This window comes from Cucurbita pepo, chromosome 2 (assembly GCF_057944985.1).
Source record: "Cucurbita pepo subsp. pepo isolate OVF chromosome 2, ASM5794498v1, whole genome shotgun sequence".
Lineage (NCBI taxonomy): Eukaryota > Viridiplantae > Streptophyta > Magnoliopsida > Cucurbitales > Cucurbitaceae > Cucurbita > Cucurbita pepo.
In genome coordinates, this window is record NC_141799.1 from 3,730,610 (window position 1) to 3,754,432 (window position 23,823).

The following is a 23,823-nucleotide window of genomic DNA, read 5'->3' on the forward strand; positions in this document are numbered from 1 at the left end:
GGTCACCATCAAAAACTAATTTTTCTCCTATTAACATTTGAACGATTGGTCAAATAAACATTAAACCAAAAAGGTTGATAAGTCGACGTGTAGATACTTTATTGTATTGATAGTTCACGGTTGGTTTAAAGTTTGAAATTTTTAATATTTTGATAGTGTCATAATTGAACTATAACAAATTGATTAAATTATATTTTAGTCCTATAATTATCGTTCGATTACAATTTGGTCTATCAAAATGTTAAGTTTTAATTTAGTTATATATTCTCGTATCTCACAATATATCGACAGATACACGTATAAAATAAGTGACATTATTTTTTATTAGACCATAAATTATATAGTTTTTTACTTGACTTTATGATACCTATATTTGGTAACACGTAAATATATTTATATAAAATGAGTTGGACTCAAATTAAGACTAATTTCACCAAATTCAATTTTTTTATAATTAAAAAAATAAAATAAATATTAATCCAAAAAAAAAAAATTCTAAAATTTTGTATAATTTAAAAAAAAAACCGACACATTTCAAATGGGCCGGGCCGGTCCAGATTCTCGTGCGACCCAATTGCGAAGCAGATCTGTTTAGGGTTTTACTGAGCGTGGCGCTGTGGAGAGAACCAGCTCAAAGCACGTTGCCGATCTCTCTCAGATTATCGAGTGCAAAATGGTCTCATTCAGGGTAAGAATCTGCTTCATGGACGCTCAAATCGAGTCGGTTGTTCTTTTACATTTTTTTTTTCTGAACTTTTTCATTTCTGATAAGAATTGAGTTACAGTTGTAAAAGAATGCGTTGCAGTTGTTCATTGGGTTCTTTTCATCCATTTGGAAGTGAATTTGCAAGATTTTGATCTGTTTTTCATTTGTTTTCTCCCTTGCTTTCACGGAAAGCAGTTTCATCAGTACCAGGTCGTGGGGAGGGCTCTTCCTTCTGAAGCGGATGAGCATCCCAAGATTTATCGGATGAAGCTTTGGGCTACCAACGAGGTCCGGGCCAAATCCAAGTTCTGGTATGCTGTTTAATCCGTCGAGTATTATGTTTTGCTTGTTTACTGGGGAGAATTATGGAGTTTGAACAATTATGTTCATCTTGATCCTGTAGTCCTAGTTTAGCAGTTCTAAAATTTTCATATTACTGTTCATCAGTGCATTTAAGTTGTACAGTATCATTCTTTTTGCAAATTCATAGAAGTGTATGACTCATTAGATGGAAGATGTATTTTGTTCATTCAGGGATCTCTCATTTACTGTGTTCTATTTCTACCTATGATTTCAAACTCCAAGACAAAATTTGAAAGCAAAAAAGATTTGGTTTTCAGAAACTTGTTTCTGTTTTTTGATAATTGGTTCAAAATTCAATCTAGTCCTTAAGAAAGACAAGAAAAACATACTGAAAAAATGTTTTCATATATATTGCAAATTCAAAATTCAAACTTGTTTCTTCTCAAATGGATTTATGTTGTTATCCTGATTTCCTGATCCTCACACTGATAGGTACTTTTTGAGGAAGTTGAAGAAAGTCAAGAAGAGCAATGGTCAAGTTCTTGCCATTAACGAGGTATTGGGTCTAGAACACGCTTTTATATATTATGTCTTTTTTGTGCGACAATGCCAGTAGTCAATTGAGCTAGTTTCAGCTTTTTTGGTGCTCAACTCAAATCTGTTAGGTTTCTTTTGTCTACTAACTCCTCTATTTTATGCACAAACTTCTGCATATCATTCCTCCGAATGAAAAAAGAACATAGCTGGTTCATTCAAGTCTTGATGTATGCTTGCTGCGTTGTCGTATGTTTCATAAAGCGTGTGCGTTTCTTCTAAAGCTTTCCTTAGTTTCTAGAATATGTATGCATATTTATGTTTTTTTCGGATGAGATATAAGTATAATGGGAGCATTTGCCATTCCATCTGAATAGTTACTCCTAAGGGGTTATTTGGTTGGATGTTTTGTTTAAGATGCTATGTATGAGAATAGAATGTCGGGGAATCTGATAACTGTGTTTGATGTTAAATGAGAATGATATTAGAATTTCATATAAATAGATCATATTATTGTTTGGTTCCCACAATTACTTCTAGCAGTCTTATTACATTAGTTAATTTTAGATAATAAACGGTGGTTAGTTTATGTTTTCGAGTTAATTTAGCAACCAATCTTAATAATTATTTTCAAATAAATGAATTTAATATAGTTTTATAAACTTTTAATGGTGAATAATTCGTACAATAATTGAATAAGAAGAAGAGGAGAGTAAAGTTGATTCTTATAGTTTCATGTAAGATTCTTGGCTGCAAGTGAGCATCCCTTTTCTATTCCTTAGTTTCCTCCCTTAATGTTGCCTCCATGCTCTAAATCATTGATCTCAAATTCGTTTTGCAATTTGTAGATTTTTGAAAAGAACCCAACCAAGATTAAGAACTACGGTATTTGGCTGCGGTATCAGAGTCGAACTGGTTATCACAACATGTACAAGGAGTTTCGGGATACGACACTGAACGGGGGTGTTGAACAAATGTATAACGAGATGGCTTCTCGCCATAGGGTGAGGTGCCCATGCATCCAAATCATTAAGACAGCAACTGTTCCTGCAAAACTGTGCAAGAGGGAAAGTACGAAGCAGTTTCATGACTCAAAGATCAAATTCCCCTTGGTGTTTAAGAAGGTGAGACCACCCACCAGGAAGCTCAAGACAACATACAAAGCATCTAAACCCAACTTGTTTATGTAATTGTGTTCATCTTTCATTTAATTATTGATATGGGTATAGATTTACTTAGAGAATTAGATGAAATTTCTGCCAAACCATTCTTTTCTGTAGCACAATTATTCCTCTGTTTTGGAGACTGAGATGAGATTCACAATTTTGGTTGGACTGATATAAAGCAAATTTTCTTGCTTGATGTTAGCTTTGGCCTTGTTCACATGTAAACCTAGCCGGTAATCCTTTACAGCGAGCTTACCCACATGGCAGGCATTCTCGCAGGACCATTTAACCATAGGGCCGCCGTGGTCGCCGGAAACTCTCGGTTGACCGATCCCTCTTCACCAGCACAAGTCCCACGGACCTAGCAGCAGATGGGCAGGCCGGGCCTGAATTCAGACTAGACTCTTCTTTGTTTGAGCTGCTCCCATATACGCAGACTGGAAGATTTTGTCCTGGATTGGACAAGTACGTAGAGATCCTCGTGGGACCGAGGAGGGAGTCTCAATCGATCTTTTCTAGGATTCCTTATCACTGGAGATTTTATCTTGGCTGTAGAATTGCATACCAATTTGAATAAGTAAGATTTGTTAGCCATCTTCTGGCCAAGTTGAATAAGTCAGATTTGTTAGCCATCTGGCTAGAATTGCATACCAATTTGAACTTGGCCATAAGATTTGTTAGCCATCTTCTGGTAGAATCGCATACAATAAGTAAGATTTGTTAGCGGTTACTTGGAGAAGTTTAGAAAATGGGTTGTACTGTATCCATTAATTATGAAGGTTACAAATTCCTCACATAGATGGTCATTAATTATGAAGGTTACAAATTTCTCACATAGATGGTTAAGGTTCATTTGTACGTCCTCACATAGATGGTTAAGGTTCATTTGTTCGTTCCAATGAGATATAAATGGTTAAGGTTCTTTTGTTCGAACTAGACCAATGATGAGATATAAATGGTTAAGGTTCTTTTGTTCGAACTAGACCAATGATGAGATATAAATGGTTAAGGTTCTTTTGTTCAAACTAGACCAATGATGAGATATAAATGGTTAAGGTTCTTTTGTTCGAACTAGACCAATGATGAGATATAAATGGTTAAGGTTCTTTTGTTCGAACTAGACCAATGATGAGATATAAATGGTTAAGGTTCTTTTGTTCAAACTAGACCAATGATGAGATATAAATGGTTAAGGTTCTTTTGTTCGAAATAGACCAATGATGAGATATAAATGGTTAAGGTTCTTTTGTTCGAAATAGACAAATGATTTTCAAAAGAGATAAATGGTTAAGGTGGTTCACTTTTGTTCGAACTAGACCAATGATGAGATATAAATGGTTAAGGTTCTTTTGTTCGAAGTAGACCAATGATGAGATATAAATGGTTAAGGTTCTTTTGTTCGAACTCGACCAATGATGAGATATAAATGGTTAAGGTTCTTTTGTTCAAACTAGACCAATGATGAGATATAAATGGTTAAGGTTCTTTTGTTCGAAATAGACAAATGATTTTCAAAAGAGATAAATGGTTAAGGTGGTTCAAAAGAGACAAATGGTTAAGGTTCGTTCAAAAAAGACATAAATGGGTTAAGGTTACTCTGGTTCGAAAGCACTCTACTGACTCGAATTAATAAAGCATAAATGGTTAATGTTTCTCTCTAGCCTAAATGGATAATGTTTCTCTATTGCTCTCACTCCCCTACTTGTTGTTATGGTTTAATTATTTGTTTCGAGATATTTTGACACCGGCAATTTTCAACAATGAAAACAAAACGAGTAGGTGGTCGACAAATGGTCAAAGACTCCTGTTGTAAATTGCAATAGAGCAGCCTCCCTAATATGATGACCTTACCACTAGAATTTGAGTCGTGGTTGGTGGGATTTTACTGCCTGGTGGTAGGTGAGAGCGGAAATGCCGGCCTACCAGTCTCCACCATTTTTAAGCACCATTTCTGCAATTTCACTATGTTTCTTTCGATCCATTTGCCTTTGTTTGTTCAGTTTCTTCCGATCGCCTGCCGCCGTTTTTGATTGCTCATTTCGCTAACTTCAATCCAGAATTTCGAGTTCAGAATGGCGCAGCAAGTTGTTAACCCAAACGAGGAGGTAGTTCTTGACTGCATCTGTGACTTTCTGGATTGCGACACTTTATTATTTGTTTTTAATCATTTTACTTGCTTGCTCGTAAATTTGTGGAAGTTTATCACTCTTTCATTCACTAAATGCATGCGCGAAATCAACCTTCAGGTTGTTCTAGGAGAAGAATCTGGGCATGTTAGGTTGATCACATTGAATCGGCCAAGACAATTGAATGTCATCTCATCCAAAGTGGTGCGTAAATTTATCTTCAAAAATTGTGATGTTCTAGCATTTTTCGCTTCTCTCTGATTGTGTTTGCGTGTAGGTTTCTCTTCTGGCTGAATACTTAGAAAAATGGGAAAATGACGATCAAGCAAAACTTGTAGTTTTTAAGGTCAGTTCTATCCTCCATGCTTCAATCAAATTTAGGCCCTTACCTTATTCAAACTACGGGCTTGATAGGACAATCCAAACAAATAAGAATCATAAGTTTTCTTTTATGAATTCATCTTCATGTGTCTTAAACAGGGAGCTGGTCGAGCCTTTTCTGCTGGTGGAGACTTAAAGATGTTCTATGATGGCAGGAATACAAGTAGGTGCTCGTTTCCTTTCGAAACACGATGAAAATATGCCACCGTTAGCAGATAGCTTTACCTTTTGAGCTTTCTCTCTTAAAACGCGTATGCTAGGGAGAGATTTCCTCATACTTATAGAGAATGTTTCGTTCCCCACTCCAATCGACGTTGGATCTCACAAAATAGCTCTTTAGAATTTGTGGGATGGGAATGAGAACAACGATTTCGATGCTTAAATTTCAATGATCACTACGTTAGATTTAGATTTCTTATGCATCGTGCTTGACAGGGGATTCATGCCTTGAAGTTGTCTACCGAATGTATTGGCTCTGCTATCACATCCACACCTATAAGAAAATCCACGTAATGATTTTTCTGAACCTATTATACAAGAATCGTTGAGAAACATGTCTATTAAGACATATTTTTCCCCTTAAAAAGTTTGGTTAAGTTGAGTTCTTTGGCTTTTCTGCTCATATCAATCGCAGGTTGCACTTGTTCATGGAATTTCAATGGGGGGAGGTGCATCATTCATGGTGCCAATGAAATTTTCAGTTGTCACAGAGAAAACTGTGGGTTTTTTTTTTTGTCTATTTTAGACGTTGTTTGATTTCAGTTTCCTTAGTAATTCCGAAGAGATGAGTTTCAAGGATTCTTTGATACAGGTTTTTGCCACTCCAGAAGCAAGTATTGGGTTTCACACTGATTGTGGTTTCTCTTATATGCTTTCTCATCTTCCTGGACATTTGGGTAAGAAAAAATTGAAAATGAACTCTTTTGAGTTGCATTTCTGGACATAATAGTTTAAGAGGTTCACATAATTTAGTCTAAACATTTTCTTTAAGAGTTCATGCTCTTTTTCTTTGGTTGAAAGTTCATCAACATCGAAATATCTCTTGATTTTAACTAAACTGAAAATTTTGACATCTTTTTCCTAAGTTGACTGATTGAATAACGATGTGGACATTTGCAGGAGAATACTTGGGGTTAACTGGGTCCAGGTTGAACGGCAAGGAACTGGTTGCAGCTGGGCTTGCAACACATTTTGTTCCTTTAGAGGTAAGTTTAGCCATCTCTCTTTATATATATGTGTTAATGTTTAAGTATATTACCTCTGTAATAGCCCAAGCGGGCCCATCGCTAGAAGATATTGTTCTCTTTGGGCTTTCCTTCAACGTTTTTAAAACGAGTTGCTAGAGAGAGGTTTTCAAACCCTTATAAAGGGTGTTTTGTTCTCCTCCCCAACCGACGTGGGATCTCACAATCCACCCCCTTCAGGGCCTAGCATCCTCGTTGGCACTTGTTCCTCTCTCCAAACACCGATGTCCACGGAGTTCTGTTACTTTGTTCGAGCTGTCGATGTTAGTGGTAACTCCTGTGAATCGAGCTGTCGATGAGCAGGTGTTACAAGTTGGTTTTAGAGCCTAGGTTATAGGTTGAGGTTGAGTTGTAGAAAAATTTACCTCGTGATGTTAGTAGATACTCAAGAAACTCCTGAGACTATTGTTGAGAAACTAGAGGTGGAGCAAGGTTCCAAGACAACGAAGCAAGTGGAGTTGAGATTGAGATGCAGAAAAAATCACCTAGTGATGTTGTAACAGATACTCAAGAAACTCCTAAGATTGTTGTAGAGGAACCAGTGGTGGAGCAAGTGACACTTGAACCGGTGTTGAGAAGATCATCCAGTACTATCAAAGTACTAGATATGTATGTACCTTCATTACACTATTTGTTGTTGACTCTGGTGAAAGGGAACTAGAGTCCTTTGATGCTACAGTTGGAGGATTCAACCAAGTAGGAGCAAGCCATGGATGATGGGATGTCTAGGCTTCAAAAGTGCATTGTACTGAAGCTGAGTACATGACAATGGCTGAAGCTGAAGAGGAGATGATATTGATGACTGACTATCTAGAAGAATTGGGCAAGAAGCAGCACAAAAAGATTCTTTATAAAGATGGTTAGAGTGCCATACAGTTAGTGAGGAACTCGGTCTATCATACAAAGACAAAACACAGAAGGCGATACCATTTCACTCGCAGGTTAGTGGAAGATGGTGATGTGTTTGGAGTGGATAGAGGGTGCAAAGAATCTAGCAAACATGTTAGACAAAATATGTTGATGTTGGAATATTGAGGTTGTGCAAAGCCTCAATTGGTATGGTGCAGTGAAGATGCTGATGGTCGTTTGAGAATGAAATTCTTGGTTGACTGGATCAGTCTCGAAGCGGGAGAATGGTTAGGTTATGGAGTCTGCTTATTTATAACTTAGTCAATGGTCATACATAGTAAAACTATATATGGTAAATAGTAAAGCTACGGTAAATATAAATTATCATAAATAGCTATGTATAGTAAAAAATTATCTATATATAGTAGATGGTTATATTTGGTAAAACTATATACAGTCAACTGAACCATGTATATATATATATATCCTTGGTAAGAGATTTGAAAATATATTTAATATATTTTCTATATTCTCTGTATTCTCTCTCTATGGAGTCTGCTTATTTATAACTTAGTCAATAACTCTCCCGTTCTGCATAACAGCAATAACTCTCCCGTTCTGCATAAGTACGCAACCCAACCCATTCTTAGAGGCATCACTATAAAGTACCAGATTCCCAGTACCGCCAAGTACAGTAAACACGGGTGATGCCAGTCTTTCCTTGAGTTCCTGAAAATTCCTTTCACAAGCTCGACTCCACTCAAGTGTCTTTCCTTTTCTAGTTAACTGAGTCAAAGGTGCTGCAATTTTCGCCGTCTTTAATAAATTGTATGTAATATCCTCCTAAACCCAGGAAACTTCTCACCTCAGTAACGGTAGTTGGTCGAGCCCAACCTATAACTTATAACTGCCTCCACCTTTGCTGGATGAACAACTATGTCATCCTTGGATACCACATGGCCAAGGAATACCATCTTCTGAACAGCTAGAACTCACATTTCGAGAATTTGACATATAGTTTTTGTTCACGTAGTATCAATAGGACTTTCCTCACATGCATGCTCAACATCTGTCTTGGAATAAACCAAGATATCAACAATGAACACAATCACAAAAGAATCCAGGAATTCCTGGAATACTCGATTCATCAGCTCCATAAACACAGCAGGGACGTTAGTCAGACCAAAGAACAGCACGACAAACTCATAGTGCCCATAACGAGTACGGAAAGCTGTCTTCGGTATGTCCTCTTCTTTGACTCTTATCTGATGATAACCAGAACGAAGATCAATCTTCGAAAATACTGCTGCCCCTTGAAGCTGATCAAACAAGTCATCAATTCGTGGCAACATATACTTATTTTTAATTGTCACCTTATTCAACTCTCTATAATCAATACAGAAACGTAATGTACTGTTTTTCTTCTTCACAAACAACAGAAACAACACTGGAGCTCCCCACAGTGACACAATAGGTCATATGAACCCCTGGTTCAACAACTCTTGTACCATTTTTCTTCTTTACAAACAACACTAGAGCTCCTCACAGTGACACAATGGGTCATATGAACCCCTGGTTCAACAATTCTTGTAGTTGCAGATTCAATTCTTTCAATTCTTCTGGGACCATCCTATTAGGAGCTTTAGAAATAGATGTCGTTCCTAGTTCCAGTTCAATGCCAAAGTTGACTTCCTGCTATGGTAGCAACCCACGTAATTCATCAAGGAAGACATCTAAGAACTCATTCACCACAGGTATAACTGATACATCTGTATCAACTCATCTCACTTCTACAGCACTAGCCAGGAACACCACAGCACCACGACTAATCAACTTTCTGACCTTTAAAGCAGTTATCGTCTTGGGAATACTTCCCGATAGTTTGATACTTGAGCTTAGTAATTTTATGGGTTTTGATTACAAAGAAATTGAAGAATGTAAATATATTGTAAGCCAAAGGTAAGCATGACCCCCTTTTACCGACTGATATGAAATGCATTTAGTATGAACCCTTTATTTACCATACTTCAGTTTTGCTGCATTGTTATCTGTTCTTATTTGATCCTATATCCATGTAATGCAGAAATTGGGCGAACTAGAGAAGCGTTTGATTAGCTTAAACTCCTATGATGAGAATTCAGTCAGATCTGCAATTGAAGAATTTTCTTCAGAATTTCAGCTGGATGAATGTAGTGTCTTGAAAAGGTTATGAATGGAATAGAGAAATAGTTTCCTGTTCATATAATATCTCTCTTTCTCTCTCGCTACGAGTTCATAATGAATCCGACAGCTAAAGTTAAATGTTTGGAATGTTCCAGGCAATCTGTAATTGATAAATGCTTTTCGAAGGAAACTGTCGCAGAGATTATAAACTCTTTTGTAAGTCTTTCTCCCTCTTTCTTTCTCCCTCTCTCTCTCTTAGCAGCTGGGCCTCATGAACTTTTGGACAATGTTTTTTCAGGAAGCTGAGGCAAGTGCAGAAGGAAATGACTGGATAGTTCCTGTTCTGAAGGGACTAAAGAGATCATCCCCTACTGGACTGAAAATAACTCTAAAATCGGTACAAAATTCAACTTCATAAGTAGTACTAAATTGTGAGATCCCACATCGGTTGGGGAGGAGAACTAAACACCCTTTATAAGAGTGTGGAAATCTCTCCCTACCAGACGTGTTTTAAAAACTTTGAGGGGAAGCCCAAAAGAGAAAACCCAAAGAACACGATATCTGCTAGCTGTGTGCTTGGGCCGTTACACAAATACAAATATTTCACTTGTGATTGGTAACCTTGTTCCATTCCTTATCGCGTTAAGTTTAAAGGAAATGAAAATATTCATTTCCAGAACAGATTTATAATGCTTTGCTAGAAGTTGGAAGTTCTTTTTTGCACAATATTACTATTATCAATTGGGTAATTTTTGGAATCTTAAGGCTTCAACTACTGGTTTTTACCAGATGGGAAGTTCTTATTTAATCCTTTTTTTCGCAGAAGTAGTAGTTTTGACCTCGTGTCTTGATTTGCAGATACGTGAAATTCGAACGCAAACACTTCAAGAATGTTTGAAGAAAGAATTCAGGGTGACAATGAATATCTTACGCACCCTCATCTCTGGAGATGTTTATGAGGTAATTATTGGTTATTGATAGCTAAGAGAATAAAAAAATGGCCACTTCTGAACTAACCATTTTCCTAATGACCATAGGGTATTAGAGCTCTCACTATTGACAAAGACAATGCTCCTAAGGTTTTCCCTCTCTATTCTATCTTTGTTTTCATGCCCGTGTTCGTGTTCGTGTTCTCGTGTGTATCTGTAAGGAGGAAGGCTTGTCTTTTTATCTAAAAATTATTGAACTGTATACAGTGGGATCCGCCAACTCTTGAGAAGGTCAACAGCGACAAGGTCGATGAAGTATTCGAGCCTTTCGGGGAAGATTTGGAACTCCAAGTACCCATAAACGACACGCATAGGTAGGTACACCGTTTGAAGATTAAGAATATCATGTCGGGTTTGGAAAATGATGAAGTAATAAGCTTTTGTTGGGCATGAAATTGCAGGTGGAGTGGTAAATATGAAGATTCAATCTATGCAACCCCAAAGGTGGAGTAAGTTCTTTGGTCTGCAACACAGCTGCTATGCTTGGAATACCTTCTTTTCATGTCTGTATAATTCTTGCAGGCCTGATTTTATCATATATGATCATATATGTAAAACATCTTTTATTAAAAATGCAAAACATCTTCGATAAAACAAATACTATTTGAGAAGAAAAAATATAATATAACGTTGCATCATTTCTAAAATATTAAATTTAGGTTCTTAATGGAGAGAAATATTTCTCCACTCCCCATTCTTCATCTAAACGAAGATTTATTGTTCGACCCCACCAATTAAATAAACATCTCCGACTATCGAGGTAGCTTTACAAACTCTGGAAACATAAGATTTTAGGGGTGTACATTCAACCCGAACCAACCCATCCCGAACTATAAGGGTTGGGTTGGGTTCATTTTTCTGAACCCGAACTGAATCGGTTTGGTTTCGGGTTTGTAGATAAAACCTTTGGGTTGACCCGAGCCAAATAAAATTATATAAATTATATTAAGTATTAATAGGTTGGCTTATTTTGTTTAATTTCTTTTATATTATTTTTTTATGTGAATAATTACAGGTCAATTTGGGTTTGTGTATGAACTTTTAATATATTTTATCTAAGATTATATTCAAATAATTATAAATAGTGAATAAAACTCATTTATTTTTTTATTTTTGACAACTCGACAATCCAACCCATCCAACCCAAACCCAACCTCCCGGATTGGGTTGTGAAAATCTTTGGGTTGGGTTACCAATTCAACCAACCCAAACTTTTAGATTGTGTCAAAAAAAATCTCTCAACCCAACTCACCCAACCCGGACCATGTACATGAGATTCAACCATCCTAGGATTCTTTTTTTTTTCTCTTTTTTTTGTGGTAATTTTCCATCACATTTCAGTATATCAACAAAACAGAATATTTTGATGGCAATTAGGTAACATAGGAACACGTCTCCCTGAACTGTTAGTTGCTTGGGGTAATTATACAAACAGACGACAAAGAACATGGTTTAGAGAGGAAGGAAAAGCCAAAGTTACAAGGGTCAGAAATAATTAACGAATACAACAGTCCAAATCAGTGACATATTTCAACATATGGGTATGCACCAATCATAGCTAAATATTTCACAAAAAACACCAGCAGAAGCTTAGGAGGGAAACCGAATAAGATAATAGAGCAAAGAAACGTGGGACTGAAAAGACTATGACACTCCTGGGAAGGACAACCGATCTCGAAGAGTATCGAAAATTGATGACGCTGCTGAATTTTGTGCAAAGGTTAATTTTAATCGACCTAGTAATTCTCCATCCTTCGCTTGTGAAGCAGCGTCGGCTGCTTCCTTGGCCATGCCAATCCGAGCATAAGCCTGTAAAGAAAATAAATATCACACTTTCACAATCTGCACATGTTGCTAGATAGCTGCTCGACCAGTGATTATGTTGAATAAACTTGATTCAATAGAGATAAATCTGGTTTTTTAAGTGCCACAATTTGGAAATTTCATGATTTGAATGCTAAACTTTTCATCTTTGGTAAGATCGTAAATTCCCATTTATGAAACTACCAGCCAGCAATACAAGCAAAAAATTGAAGCTATAGTATGCATGGGTTAGAATGTTATATTACCTCTGCCCTTTCTCGTGGATCTGCAAGTTTTGGAATATATTTCAGTGCTTCAGCCTTTTCATCTGCTTCAATGCAAGCCTCAACAAATGGCTTGTAACCTGTTAATAAAAGAAAAAACGAAAGAGATATTAATGATAAAGAGCCTAACTGAATATTACAATTCTAATTAAGGATGAAGCACTGAAATATATTAAAAAAGTCGCAAGTAATTTTTGTTTTTCTTTTATAAAACATGAACGGAAAGAGTTACAAGCCTAATCACAAGTTTACACATGAAATCATGTACCGACTGTTAAAATACAAGTAGCTACAACCTAACGAGCATGATTGAAATGAGAGTGAGTTGGTGAAGAACCCATAAGTAATTCCTCACTCTTGTTCATGGAAGCACCTTTGTGCGTAAGTGCTTTCCAAAAAGATTTTCGTTAAGATAAAAGATATTCAATGAATCTCAGGAACGGTTTGCATCTCATTTCAAGGCAGAATAAGTAAGCATGTAAATAGATGTCATTCTAATAGGAGAAAGTAATTTGCTACTCTAATAATCGGACATTTACCGATTGGCGGTCTTTTCTCCTTCGAGAACGTTTCCAATGCAACCCAATCTCTTGTGGTAGCCAAAGCAAAAACTTTAAGCCAATACCATCTTTTCTCAGAAACCTGAGGCACAACATGAAAAAAACAGCTGGGAGATATGAATAGGAACACATGAACAAAGTAATTATCCTACAATAACATACACGGAGGGAAATAGCAAATTGAAGTTCACATACCTTGAATTCTGTTTTAACTTTTAGAGCAGCTCGATGATTTCCCAACACAATACATGTTCGAATTGTATCATTGATACTTGAATCAACAAAAATGGCCTGCTTCGTACTTACCTCTAGATCATGTTGTATTCTGCAGACGAGATCAGAGAATGATTTAGTGGTGTTATGTCTTTTTATATTCACAAACACAAAGTAACCAAGCTTATACTAACTTCAACAATTTTGCATGCTCTTCAGCAGCTTTTGACTCGAAAACATGTTCCTTGGTCTCTGCAAAAAGACTCTGGACCTTCTCAATGAGTTTAATGCGTGGACTATGGAGTGGAGATCCCTTGCTAGCCATTGGATTTTTCCCTAGCACCCACGACTCTTTCCAGAGAAGAAAAGCAACCTCCTGTAAAAATAAATAAACTGTATTAGAAAGGGTATAGGAGAATGGCCCTTGAAGTGTCATCACAGAAAGATTAATGCCAATAAAAAATTGTGGTTCATCTTTAACTGTCTTATCTCATCGAAGGTGCGTCTTACGTGGTTTAAAGAAAAAAAAATGATGTCCTAGCCACAAAGAGGGTAGGAGAATTTGGGTTCTTAAGAGACTCGGGATTTTCCACCTATTACCCTTTTATTCATCTCGGAACTCAGGACTAAGGATGAAATTCTAAATAAACTCTTAAGCTTTTGACTATGTGAAAGCGCCAATATTCAAAGATTTAAGGTTTTCTATTTGGTCCTCAGTCTCAGATACATGGGGGTATCAACATGGCCGATCAGATCCAAAAAGACCATTTTGGCGCACTTTCTTTTCCTCCGAAGAAACAAAGAAACTTATCATTCCAAATAAAAGATATACTCCAAAGAACAGACCTACCGTTTCTCTAATCCATATAAAAAAATGTACGAACTTGTGAGATACGTTTCAACATATAAATTGAAAAAAATAAAGATGCAACCAATATTGAACATAAGACGTACATGAAGTTGTCCAGTTGATAGGAAAAAGTCCTTCAGAAATTCATGCTTATAGCACCTGAAGGAGATAACATAATCAGTCAAGCAAATAAAAAGTTCATGTCTAAGTACAAGTGCATTTTAAACAAGAGATGAGCTCAAGAACCAAACATGAGACGATGTCATGAGTCTATGCCCCCATTAAGCCATACAACTAATAACCAGCAACCCACTAAATAAACAATAGAAGTTTGGTAGATCAAGAGTATGATATTTGTAGTGTCATAATGAACATCTGCACCCGTGCTATTTTTTATTATCTGCAACTACAAGCTCTGCGAGCAGTCTGAAAATATTATATGCAGTTTATTTTCCTTCCAATACAGTGGAACCTGACAAATTTTTTATGTAACCCCAAAGAATTACGATGAATGGAAACCAAACAGTTCACCAACACATTAGTGTAAGCATACAAAGAAGAAAAATGATATGTCCATTGCAGCCTAAATAAGCTTTTAATTCGTCAACAATTTACAGGAGTTGGTTCCGTCAACTTCTTATTTTATCTCATGGATTTTAATGGAAGACAGTTTACATCAAATGAAAATATAGACAAATATAGTGGAGGACGAGAAATCCTCAAGTTAAAAGACTGAATAAAAACAAAGAAAATCTCACTCATATAGATTAAATACAGGCAAAATTAATCTCAAAGTAATAATTGAAGAATCTGCAATCTTAAAATAAAGTATTAAGCTTTTGGCACCAAATCTATTACTGGAGGAATAGAAGTGTTCATACATACCGGGCATAAGTAACAAATAAATCCCGTGCCTGAATTCTGGCTTGTATCATTCCAAAGAATTCCAGTGGTTGCTTCTGCATAAAAGCCAGTTATGCCTTCTATTCAAAAGTTTTCTTTTTATGGAGTAACAAGCTTTCGTTGAGAACATGCACGCTATTTAAAAGTTGTAGATATCACTTAGATCTTATTTATGCATATCTTAGACTCAAAAAATATGCAGACGTGTGATAAGAAATCATACATATATTAGATATTATTGAAGAATTACCTTTTGCCAGATATGGAAGAGAACAAGATAAACAAGATCAGTATCACCACTTTCAGTTGCTTTGATTAATGCAGTGTCTTCTTCTCCTATGCTTAACAAGAGAGGTACCTAAATGGACAAAGTGAAAAAAAGGAAACGAGTTCATGATAAATATTTTCATAATCATTTATTTCTCTTTCATCTACAGTTCCACTTCCATAGTATAACAAAAATGTCCGTTTGAAAGGATATGATAGCATCGACATACATTGAAAGGATATGATAGCATCAACAACAAAGGAAAAAAATCATGTCCGTTTGAAAATTCTCTACCTGATTGAAACAGTCTCGTAGTTTGAAAATGCATGTTCAAAAACTACATTGCCAGTATCAAATACACCGAAGTGAAGTCCTTTTTTTTTCTTTTTTTCTGATGAGAAACAGAGAGATTTCCTTGATAAATGAAATGAATAGCCCACAAAAGTGAGTAACAAGAAAGAAATCCATATGTTTAATAAGGCAGTAAGAGTAATCTCTAAAGGGGTGTGAACTTTTACACCAAAATAAAGTATTGAAAGAACTAAATCAAATAACCCCTCAAAAGACCCACAATTGTCGTTGAAGTACCGCTCATTCCTTTCATGCCAAAGAGACCAAAAGAAGGAAAGGTTGAAGGCCATCCAAAGAGCGTTTGCGTCTCCTTTGAAAGGATGTACCACAAAAATCAGAGATAGGAAGTCAAAAATATTCCCAGGTAACGCTCTACTCTATCCAAAAGCTGACATCATGAAATTCCATTACCGATTTGCAAAAGAGCAAAAATTGAAGGAAAGATGAAGAAGCTCTATCACTTTGGTTAGTAAATGGCCATAAGGATATTTTGGACCCTCCTTTGTGGGTAAATCCCAGTAGTGAGGCTTTCTGGGACTCTGAGTAGAAGAAGGTTATTGGAGGAGTTCAGGAATTTGGTGCATTTTGGCACATCTGACTTCTCTTTAGGTTCATATTTCAAAACACCAAGAGAGTTCTTCTGCACTGTCCAACCAAACAAGCTTTGTTTGCCAAAGTAAGCACTCTCATTTCTGAAACAGCAGACCTAGACATGGTGAAACTACAACAAGATTTTGATGGGAACCACCAATTACTTCTTTGAACCGCTGCATTTTAGAGAAAACGTTGATGCATCCATGGAGGTTCTGATACTTAGCATGCATCAGCCCGAGTTTGTGTGTGTGTGAGAGAAGAGAGGAGAGTGTATGCGTATTTTGGGTGGTTTGGGTTCTGCTATTCAGCTTTCCAGGGCACTGGGCTACTTGAACAGCCCAATTGGATGGGTATTGTCCCTGTGAAACTAATGGATTTTCTTTCCAGCTCCCTTTTGGCACAAAGTTCATAAGAAGAGCGAGGAACACGTGAACATTTGCAATCCCAACAGCCTTGTGGAATATGCAGAAAGAGAGGAAAAGAATACCTTTTTAAAAGAAAAAAATATATATAAGAAAGGAAACGAACACGTAGGATTGAAAGCAGCTGAGTTTTTCTATGTTTTGAACTAGTATTTTACTAAAAAGTATTTCTACTTATTACCTTTGCTAAAAAAATGCAATTATAGAAAGAAAAAGAAGCAAATTGGAGAGCTTTTGCAATCTCCTGGGCCTTTTTCGGTCTAATGTTGTATGGCTAATCATTGTGTCTGCTGCTGTAAATTCCTTTTTTTTTTTCTTAATAAAAAATCTGGAGATATACTGATGGAAAAACAAAAAGACAACTCGTATACTACAGGATATTCGTAGATCTTCTCTTAATATGTATGTTTTTGTGCCCAAAATAACTGAATCCAAAAAGAAATGACATGCAAAAAATATCAGAATCCAAGAAGAAGAAATGACATGTAAAGAAATAAAGACCTGTTTGGAGGACCGTGGTTCATGATCAACAAGCATAGCAGCTAATTTCCTGCGACCAATTTTATCAGCATGACCAGCAACGGCAGCATATGATATGCCTTTACACAACTTCAGCTGAATTTCGCAAGAGTTCATTTCAGACGCCATTGCATGATACTAAAGGAACAGAATCTCAATAATTGATATATGAAAAATATAAAACCTTATCAAGTAGAACTTCAAGAAGTGTGACATCAGGAACATTTAATGAAGCTGTGATCTTCGAACATGCCCAGTGCATTATCACCACCTCCTGCATAACAGATACAAAATATATTTATCTTGTTGAAAGCATAAGCATCAAGCCGATAAATGGTAGACATATTCTAAGTACTCAGTGCTTGGATTTTCGTTGAATTGGGTCAATGAGGGAGACATGATATCGAATGGAGCAATGAAATTTCCTTTTTGCAGCTGTAACAACTTCATAATCTTATTAGGATGTATCTTACACTTCCTAAAATTGCAAGTTCCCGAAGTACACATTTATTTTATTCTTTATCGGCCTCATTTCTTCTAATTTTAGACTTATTATATCTTCAATCGATAGGCAAAAGTTGCTTCAAAGTCAGAATCTCAAAGGACCTTCAACCATAAAAGCGGGGTTAACCATGAGCAGGAAGTAGCTTCCGATCTTATGCTCCAATGTAAATTCAATTCTTCATTTGATGATTCTTCTTAATAGACATTTGAGAAATGAAATTTTTAATGCTTATTCCTCACTGTCTCTTAAGTAATAGTACTCTGCTTCTTAAATGAAAATTATTCGGGTAATAATTTTATCTTTATTTTCAATTTATTATCACTGCAAGAACCAAGGAAACAATTCATTTTATCATGAGTCATTCTACAACATAATTTCCATGTAAATTTCATAGTTTTCACAGCTGTGTGCGTGTGCGTGTGTGGGGGGGGGGGGGGGGGGGGGGGAGGGGTTTGTTGTATAAAAACACAAGCAACAAGAAAAATCCCCATATGGTTTGATCCACGAATTATAGGATTCTATTCACCTGACTCATTCCAAGGTACTCAGAAATCCGTAATGCAAGCAAGTGTTGGTGGGCATTGATTAAACGAGCAATCAGAACAGGTGCTGTAAGAAGCTGAAAGGAACACATTTATTTAGTATGAAGATCCATTATAGTTCAAGAAACTGAAAACTCTTTATCAGAAATCATAGAGGACCTTAAACTGTTGTATACTGAGAGGGATGCCAATCTCTGGGTTGCGTACAGCATTTAAAACTCGCAATAGTCTGCACATCTCTTGTATTCGTTCGCGATTAAAATTGCTGCCAAAGCCAACTGGATATCATTATGGAGAGCAAAATCAGAGATAACACTAAAAAGAACTTTATATTTTTTAAACGAAACAAATTTCACTAAAGGGTGAAATAGGTAAGAGGTTAAGGATAAGGAATCCTCCCAAAACCTGGCCAAAGGAGTAATCAGTGGGCATGAATCAAAGAGGTAAAGAATAATAACAAAAAACTTAGAGAAGCACTTATTGTTCAAACCACATGACATATTCCCAACAATGTCCAAACGTAAAAAGGTTAAATAAGCTAAATATGTGCTTGTTTGGAAGGATCATCATACTTAATTCTAAACAAGCTACCACTTAATCATGTTATGACCAAATAAAAAGTAAGAAATGGCAGGCACCTGCCTATTTAAATTCAAAAGAAAAGATAAAGTACATCCGGAATTTTCCTCATTTAAAAGAAAAGAACTAAGAACAAGCAGCATCATAAAAAAGTAGTTAAAATGTAACACTAGAATCACTGACCTGCAAAAGGCTTGGCCATAGCTGGAAGCTCTTAACAGGGTCTGCTGCCGAGAAATATCAAATTCATGGCCAGCAGCATCCACGCATGCTTCAACAGCCTCATGTAATGATGGGCGTATCAGTCTTAAGTTTTCATCTGCCTGGCCAACATAATATTGACAATTAAATAAAAAGAATAATAACAAATCACAGAAAATATTTCACAGTATTTTGTGGGTACACTAATATTATCATCAAGAACATGAATTTGCAAACTAAAATAAATTTACCATTACAAAACTGGCACCAAGATTTCTTCCAAGTAAAATTAAAAAAATATATATATAAAATAAAATATAGTTGAGACCAATTGTGAAACAGGCACTGAGCTTTTCTTTCATGTAACTCTATCCTCGAAAATTCTCTTGGAGGGCATATAGTATATGGCGATGGGAAAGTGAATGTGAAGCTTAGAAATAGGATGATTGTGTTTGGTAAATGAGAATGAAACTGGAAAAATATGATTTATATTTATATCTATTTATTGTATGCTTCGAATGCCAATGTCCATTGATAACACTGATTTGTTAAATCTATTCCCCGCTGCCAATGTCCAATCGTAACATAAGTCTGTTAAATCCATTCCCTGTCCCTTTGTGTTGCAAACCAAATGGCTCCTCCTTCATAGTTTCCTAATCAAATGGCTCCTCCTTCTAAAAGATCCTCCGATACCACTTGTAGACATTACAAATAGAAAAAATATTTCAATGAGCTTATAAGACTACAACTACTTGTAACGACCCAGATCCACCGTTAGCAAATATTGTCCTCTTTGGGCTTCCCCTCAAGGCTTTAAAACGCATCTGCTAGGGGAAGGTTTCCACACCCTTATAAAGGGTGTTTTGTTCTCCTCCCCAACAAATGTGGGACAGTAGTGCTGTAAAGTACGGAAAATGACAAAATAACTATTCACTCAAAAATAAACTACTGAAAGATAATTTTTTGGTTTGAGTCTCGCAGCAGACTCTCTCCCATAGATTTCAGAGGAGGGACCTTTTTTATCCTCATTGTAAAACTACCAAACGACAATAGTTCAGGAATAAATTTAAGCCAGTCTCCACCATCTAAAACAGAGAAAAATAGCTTAGTTAACACTACATTTTTTTCACAAGAAAGAGGAAAATTAACATCACCTTTGCACTACGTCTGTCAAAATGATCCAATGCATCATACAGAAGAGCTGCAGGAGAGGTACTTCCGATCCTGAAGATTGTTACGGTGGAATCGGGTACTCTTTGAAGAAATTCCGTACTGGTATTAGATAATATCCTCACCCCATCACACTCGGGGATCAGAACAACCGGTTCATCATAAAGGTAACGAACAGGATCTCCATCTGGACCCATCATCAAAAGCATATCATCCCAATAAAGAAGTACACTGTCCATTCCACACCAAGCTAACTGCTCCGGAGGAAGAGCTGACTGCAGCCAGAAAACAAGAGACAGACATGATCAAACATAATAGATGTCCAATTCTAACAGCTCAAGCCCACCGCTAGTAACTATTGTCCTCTTTGGACTTTCCCTTCTAGGCTTCCCCTCGAGGTTTTAAAACGCGTCTGTTAGGGAGAGGTTTCCACACCCTTAAAAAGAATGCTTCATTCCCCTCTCCAACCAAAGTGGGATCTCACAAAAACAAATACCAAAGTGGGATCTCACAAAAACAAATACCAAAGTGGGATCTCACAAAAACAAATGACAAATGACAAATGATGAATAAGAGGCAAGAATAAAGGGAGAACTTGAGAAAAATGCCAAATGAATGGATGCTTGTAGGCTGAATAAACTAATTGTCCTAGTCCACCATGCTTTGAAACATCGAATCATCTTGATGTCAAATAAACGATCTTCTTAAGGAAAAAAAAAAAAAAAAATCTAAACCCGAACATTGAATCATTACATTCAAGTGAACAGTTGTTGTTATGCAAGTACGACCAGAAAAAATAGACTAGGACTGGCATCTTATATAACTTTTATCCATTTCGTAAGAACAACCTCAAATTGCAAAAACACGTAGCTAACCTCACACTCACGATCCAGAATTGTTTTCTGTAAGTCTGAAGTCAAAACCAAAAGCCTCCCGTCGTGGGTAAACGCCGCCAACCACTTTCCATCTAAAGAGACGGCCATCCTCTGCAGCGGCCCATCTAGCACGTCCTCGCCAAGGCGCTGCACTCCATCCTCCTCAACAGCTATCACACACGACTCCCCAACTCCGAGCAACACCTCCACATTCCCAGACATGGTGTATTGAGGCTCGATTACCGCCATACAATGCGGCAAATCCTCAATTCCAGGGTCCGAAAGCTTACACGATTTCGGATTCTTAAAATCCGAGATGCAAAAAATCTGGTTGGCCTCGGTTATGCACACAACTCCATTGCCCCAAAACACACATTCCACTACATTCTGCTCAAAACACTCCTTTCCCATCGAAAAATTCGGTTCCAGAAGCTCGGCATGAATATTGTAGCGGTAAACAGTGCCATCCTGCACCACACAGACAAGAGTTTGATCATCGGTCCACGACATGCCAATCAACCGTCCCCCAGGGTTCCGCCAAACGGTCTCTGCCAGCTGAACACCTGCACAGTTGAAGATTCGCAGCTTCCTGAGGGCGGATTCTGCGTAGAGCTGAACGATCTTCGAGTCATCACGAATAATGGCGATGGGACCGCCAAAGGGAGCACAGGCTACCTTATTCCGGCCAAGGTCAATATGCTTCCATCTCATAGGATAAAGCTCCGGCTTGCGGTAGTACCGATTATGAAGGAGCTGCCATTCCGCAGCAACCGATACGTTAGCCATGAAAAAGCGATCACAGCTAGAGAATTGTTCAAGATTTCAGTCCTTCGTGAAGCAGATTGAACGAACAAACAGAAGAATTACAGATTGAGATTCGTAAATTGGCTCGAAAACGTTGGAATCGATCATTCAGTCAATTCGAGCAAAGGGGAAAAAAATTAAGAAAGAAATTGGAAGAAAGTGAAGGTCCCATATTTGTCGAATGAAGCTCCCCCGGTTCATATAGACCGCAGGTCGGTTTGAACCGTACGGTATTTTGATGATCCAACTATACAGGCTGAATTGGGCTCAATGAGGCCCAAACTAGGCCCACTTATAGCCTCTTATGGGCTTAAATCAATGGGCCATCTTCGGCAGTGGCCCATTGAAAGTAGCCCATTTCAGAAAAATTGCAACTTTTTATATGTAATTAATATTTTTCATAATTAAAAAATACCAAAATTTAATTTAATAATTTTAATAACAAACTTAATTAGTATCATAAAGTTATAAATATTTTTTAATTATTTTGTTTCGTTTTATTTATTATAAGTCATTAACTTAATCATAAAAACTTAGGTAAAATATCAATGTGACGATATATAGAATCATTTGCACCAAAGTTTCTTCCACTTCATAATGAATAATAACTTATTATTATTATTTTGTTACTTTAAATTAATGTTCAAAAAAGCATATGATAAAAAAAATTATTGGAAGAGGAAATTACTTAATTACCCTTAAATGTGGCCAAAGTTTTGCATGTAATCCCTTTATTTTATAAGGACACTATTTTTATGCTATTTTTTAATAAAAATATGGGATGATAATTTATTTTGACTTTAAAAAATATAGGTTAATTGCTATCAGATCGAAATAGGGTTAGACCCTTTAAATCATGTGACAACAATACATGACAGGTCTAAGCGGACCATATATTCTAGTGGTGGGTTTGAGCTGTTACAATAGTCGATCCCCTAAATTTTTAATTGGTAATTTTGTAGTATTAAGTTTAGAGTACTTTATTTATTTATTTTTGCATATTTTTCTATTAAAAGCTAAAGCAGCTCAAAAGGTAGTCTTTATGGGCAGCTTCATGATTAAATGTTTCTTTTTCATTCTAAAAATTGATCAAAGGCATTCATAAAGTTTGAAATTATAATAATCTATTTATTAAAAAATCATATCGTAATTCACCAGTAAAATATAATAAAAACAAGGTTGTGGGACCCATTTTAAAACTATAGAAATACATGAATTAATAATTTAAATATGTGAAGTTGACATAAAGAGAAAAATAAATAAATAAATAAATCAATGATGACGTGTAAAATTATATTTAATAATTTTTTTAAAAAAATAAAATTAAATTAGTTTGAATTTATTATTTGTTGTTAATTTTAAAATGTATATTTTTGTTTATAATATATTTATATTTATTTTGTTTTCTCTTACTTTTATAATTATTTATTCTTCGACAACTTTTAGAAATAATATAAAAAAATTTAAAGATAATTTTTCAATATTGAATTGTAAATTTTACAAATATTTAAAATAATGTAATAGATATTTTACGAAATACTTTATAAAAAAACAAAATAAATAAATGATCGAACAATAAAAATTAACCCAACCCAAAAAAGTTAGGGTTAGGTTCATTATTTAATGAGAGTGGTTGAAAAATTTATAACCCGAACAATTGAGTTAAGTTTAAAAATTGCCCCAACCCAATTCATAAACATCCCTTTTGATGATGAAAGTCTAACATCGACTAATTTAGGGAATGATCATGAGTTTATAATCAAAGAATACTTTCTCCATTGATACGAGGTCTTTTGGGGAAGCCCAAAGCAAAGCCACGAGAGCTTATGTTCAAAGTGGACAATACCATACAATTATGGAGAGTTGTGTTCATCTAATAATCCCTACATGTAGAAATATCGATGTGTCGATAAAACTTA

The 23,823-nt window shown here is 36.1% G+C and overlaps 3 protein-coding genes across 3 annotated transcripts; 2 read left to right on the forward strand and 1 right to left on the reverse strand.

Moving 5' to 3' along the window:
- The first annotated feature begins 545 nt into the window (after positions 1-545).
- Positions 546-2,910, forward strand: LOC111787653 (large ribosomal subunit protein eL20). The gene is made up of 4 exons (XM_087120955.1): positions 546-688; positions 902-1,017; positions 1,502-1,565; positions 2,392-2,910. Exons 1-4 carry the CDS (start codon positions 674-676, stop codon positions 2,731-2,733), a joined length of 537 nt encoding a protein of 178 aa, XP_086977081.1. The 5' UTR covers positions 546-673; the 3' UTR covers positions 2,734-2,910.
- A 1,615-nt stretch (positions 2,911-4,525) lies between these two features.
- Positions 4,526-11,115, forward strand: LOC111789360 (ATP-dependent caseinolytic (Clp) protease/crotonase family protein). The gene is made up of 15 exons (XM_023670110.2): positions 4,526-4,814; positions 4,956-5,039; positions 5,113-5,181; positions 5,316-5,379; positions 5,652-5,725; positions 5,851-5,934; positions 6,028-6,112; positions 6,336-6,421; positions 9,393-9,514; positions 9,628-9,688; positions 9,771-9,869; positions 10,331-10,432; positions 10,510-10,551; positions 10,669-10,775; positions 10,863-11,115. Exons 1-15 carry the CDS (start codon positions 4,782-4,784, stop codon positions 10,912-10,914), a joined length of 1,164 nt encoding a protein of 387 aa, XP_023525878.1. The 5' UTR covers positions 4,526-4,781; the 3' UTR covers positions 10,915-11,115.
- Positions 11,116-11,804: 689 nt separating this feature from the next.
- VCL1 (vacuoleless1 (VCL1)) lies at positions 11,805-22,060 on the reverse strand. Its single transcript, XM_023669345.2, has 15 exons — positions 21,101-22,060; positions 20,210-20,500; positions 19,038-19,177; positions 18,435-18,540; positions 18,260-18,352; positions 17,413-17,502; positions 17,211-17,324; positions 15,325-15,432; positions 15,057-15,130; positions 14,276-14,330; positions 13,516-13,697; positions 13,304-13,433; positions 13,088-13,190; positions 12,531-12,628; positions 11,805-12,270 (listed from the first exon to the last, which is right to left on the reverse strand). The coding sequence occupies exons 1-15, from the start codon at positions 21,884-21,886 to the stop codon at positions 12,106-12,108; spliced, it is 2,535 nt and encodes an 844-aa protein (XP_023525113.2). The 5' UTR covers positions 21,887-22,060; the 3' UTR covers positions 11,805-12,105.
- Between the last annotated feature and the right edge of the window lie 1,763 nt (positions 22,061-23,823).

What these genes read in the sequence shown, in the direction of transcription:
- VCL1 (XM_023669345.2), bottom strand. Translation starts at nt 21,886, where the DNA reads ATGGCTAACGTATCGGTTGCTGCGGAATGGCAGCTCCTTCATAATCGG. An exon ending in AGTACCTTGGAATGAGTCAG is followed by an intron (nt 17,503 to 18,259) that starts GTGAATAGAATC and finishes TCTGTTATGCAG; the next exon opens with GAGGTGGTGATAATGCACTG. An exon ending in AAGTTAAAACAGAATTCAAG is followed by an intron (nt 13,191 to 13,303) that starts GTATGTGAACTT and finishes GTTGTGCCTCAG; the next exon opens with GTTTCTGAGAAAAGATGGTA.
- LOC111787653 (XM_087120955.1), top strand. An exon ending in CGGGCCAAATCCAAGTTCTG is followed by an intron (nt 1,018 to 1,501) that starts GTATGCTGTTTA and finishes TCACACTGATAG; the next exon opens with GTACTTTTTGAGGAAGTTGA. An exon ending in AAGTTCTTGCCATTAACGAG is followed by an intron (nt 1,566 to 2,391) that starts GTATTGGGTCTA and finishes TGCAATTTGTAG; the next exon opens with ATTTTTGAAAAGAACCCAAC.
- LOC111789360 (XM_023670110.2), top strand. Translation starts at nt 4,782, where the DNA reads ATGGCGCAGCAAGTTGTTAACCCAAACGAGGAG. An exon ending in ACACCTATAAGAAAATCCAC is followed by an intron (nt 5,726 to 5,850) that starts GTAATGATTTTT and finishes TATCAATCGCAG; the next exon opens with GTTGCACTTGTTCATGGAAT. An exon ending in ACAAAGACAATGCTCCTAAG is followed by an intron (nt 10,552 to 10,668) that starts GTTTTCCCTCTC and finishes AACTGTATACAG; the next exon opens with TGGGATCCGCCAACTCTTGA.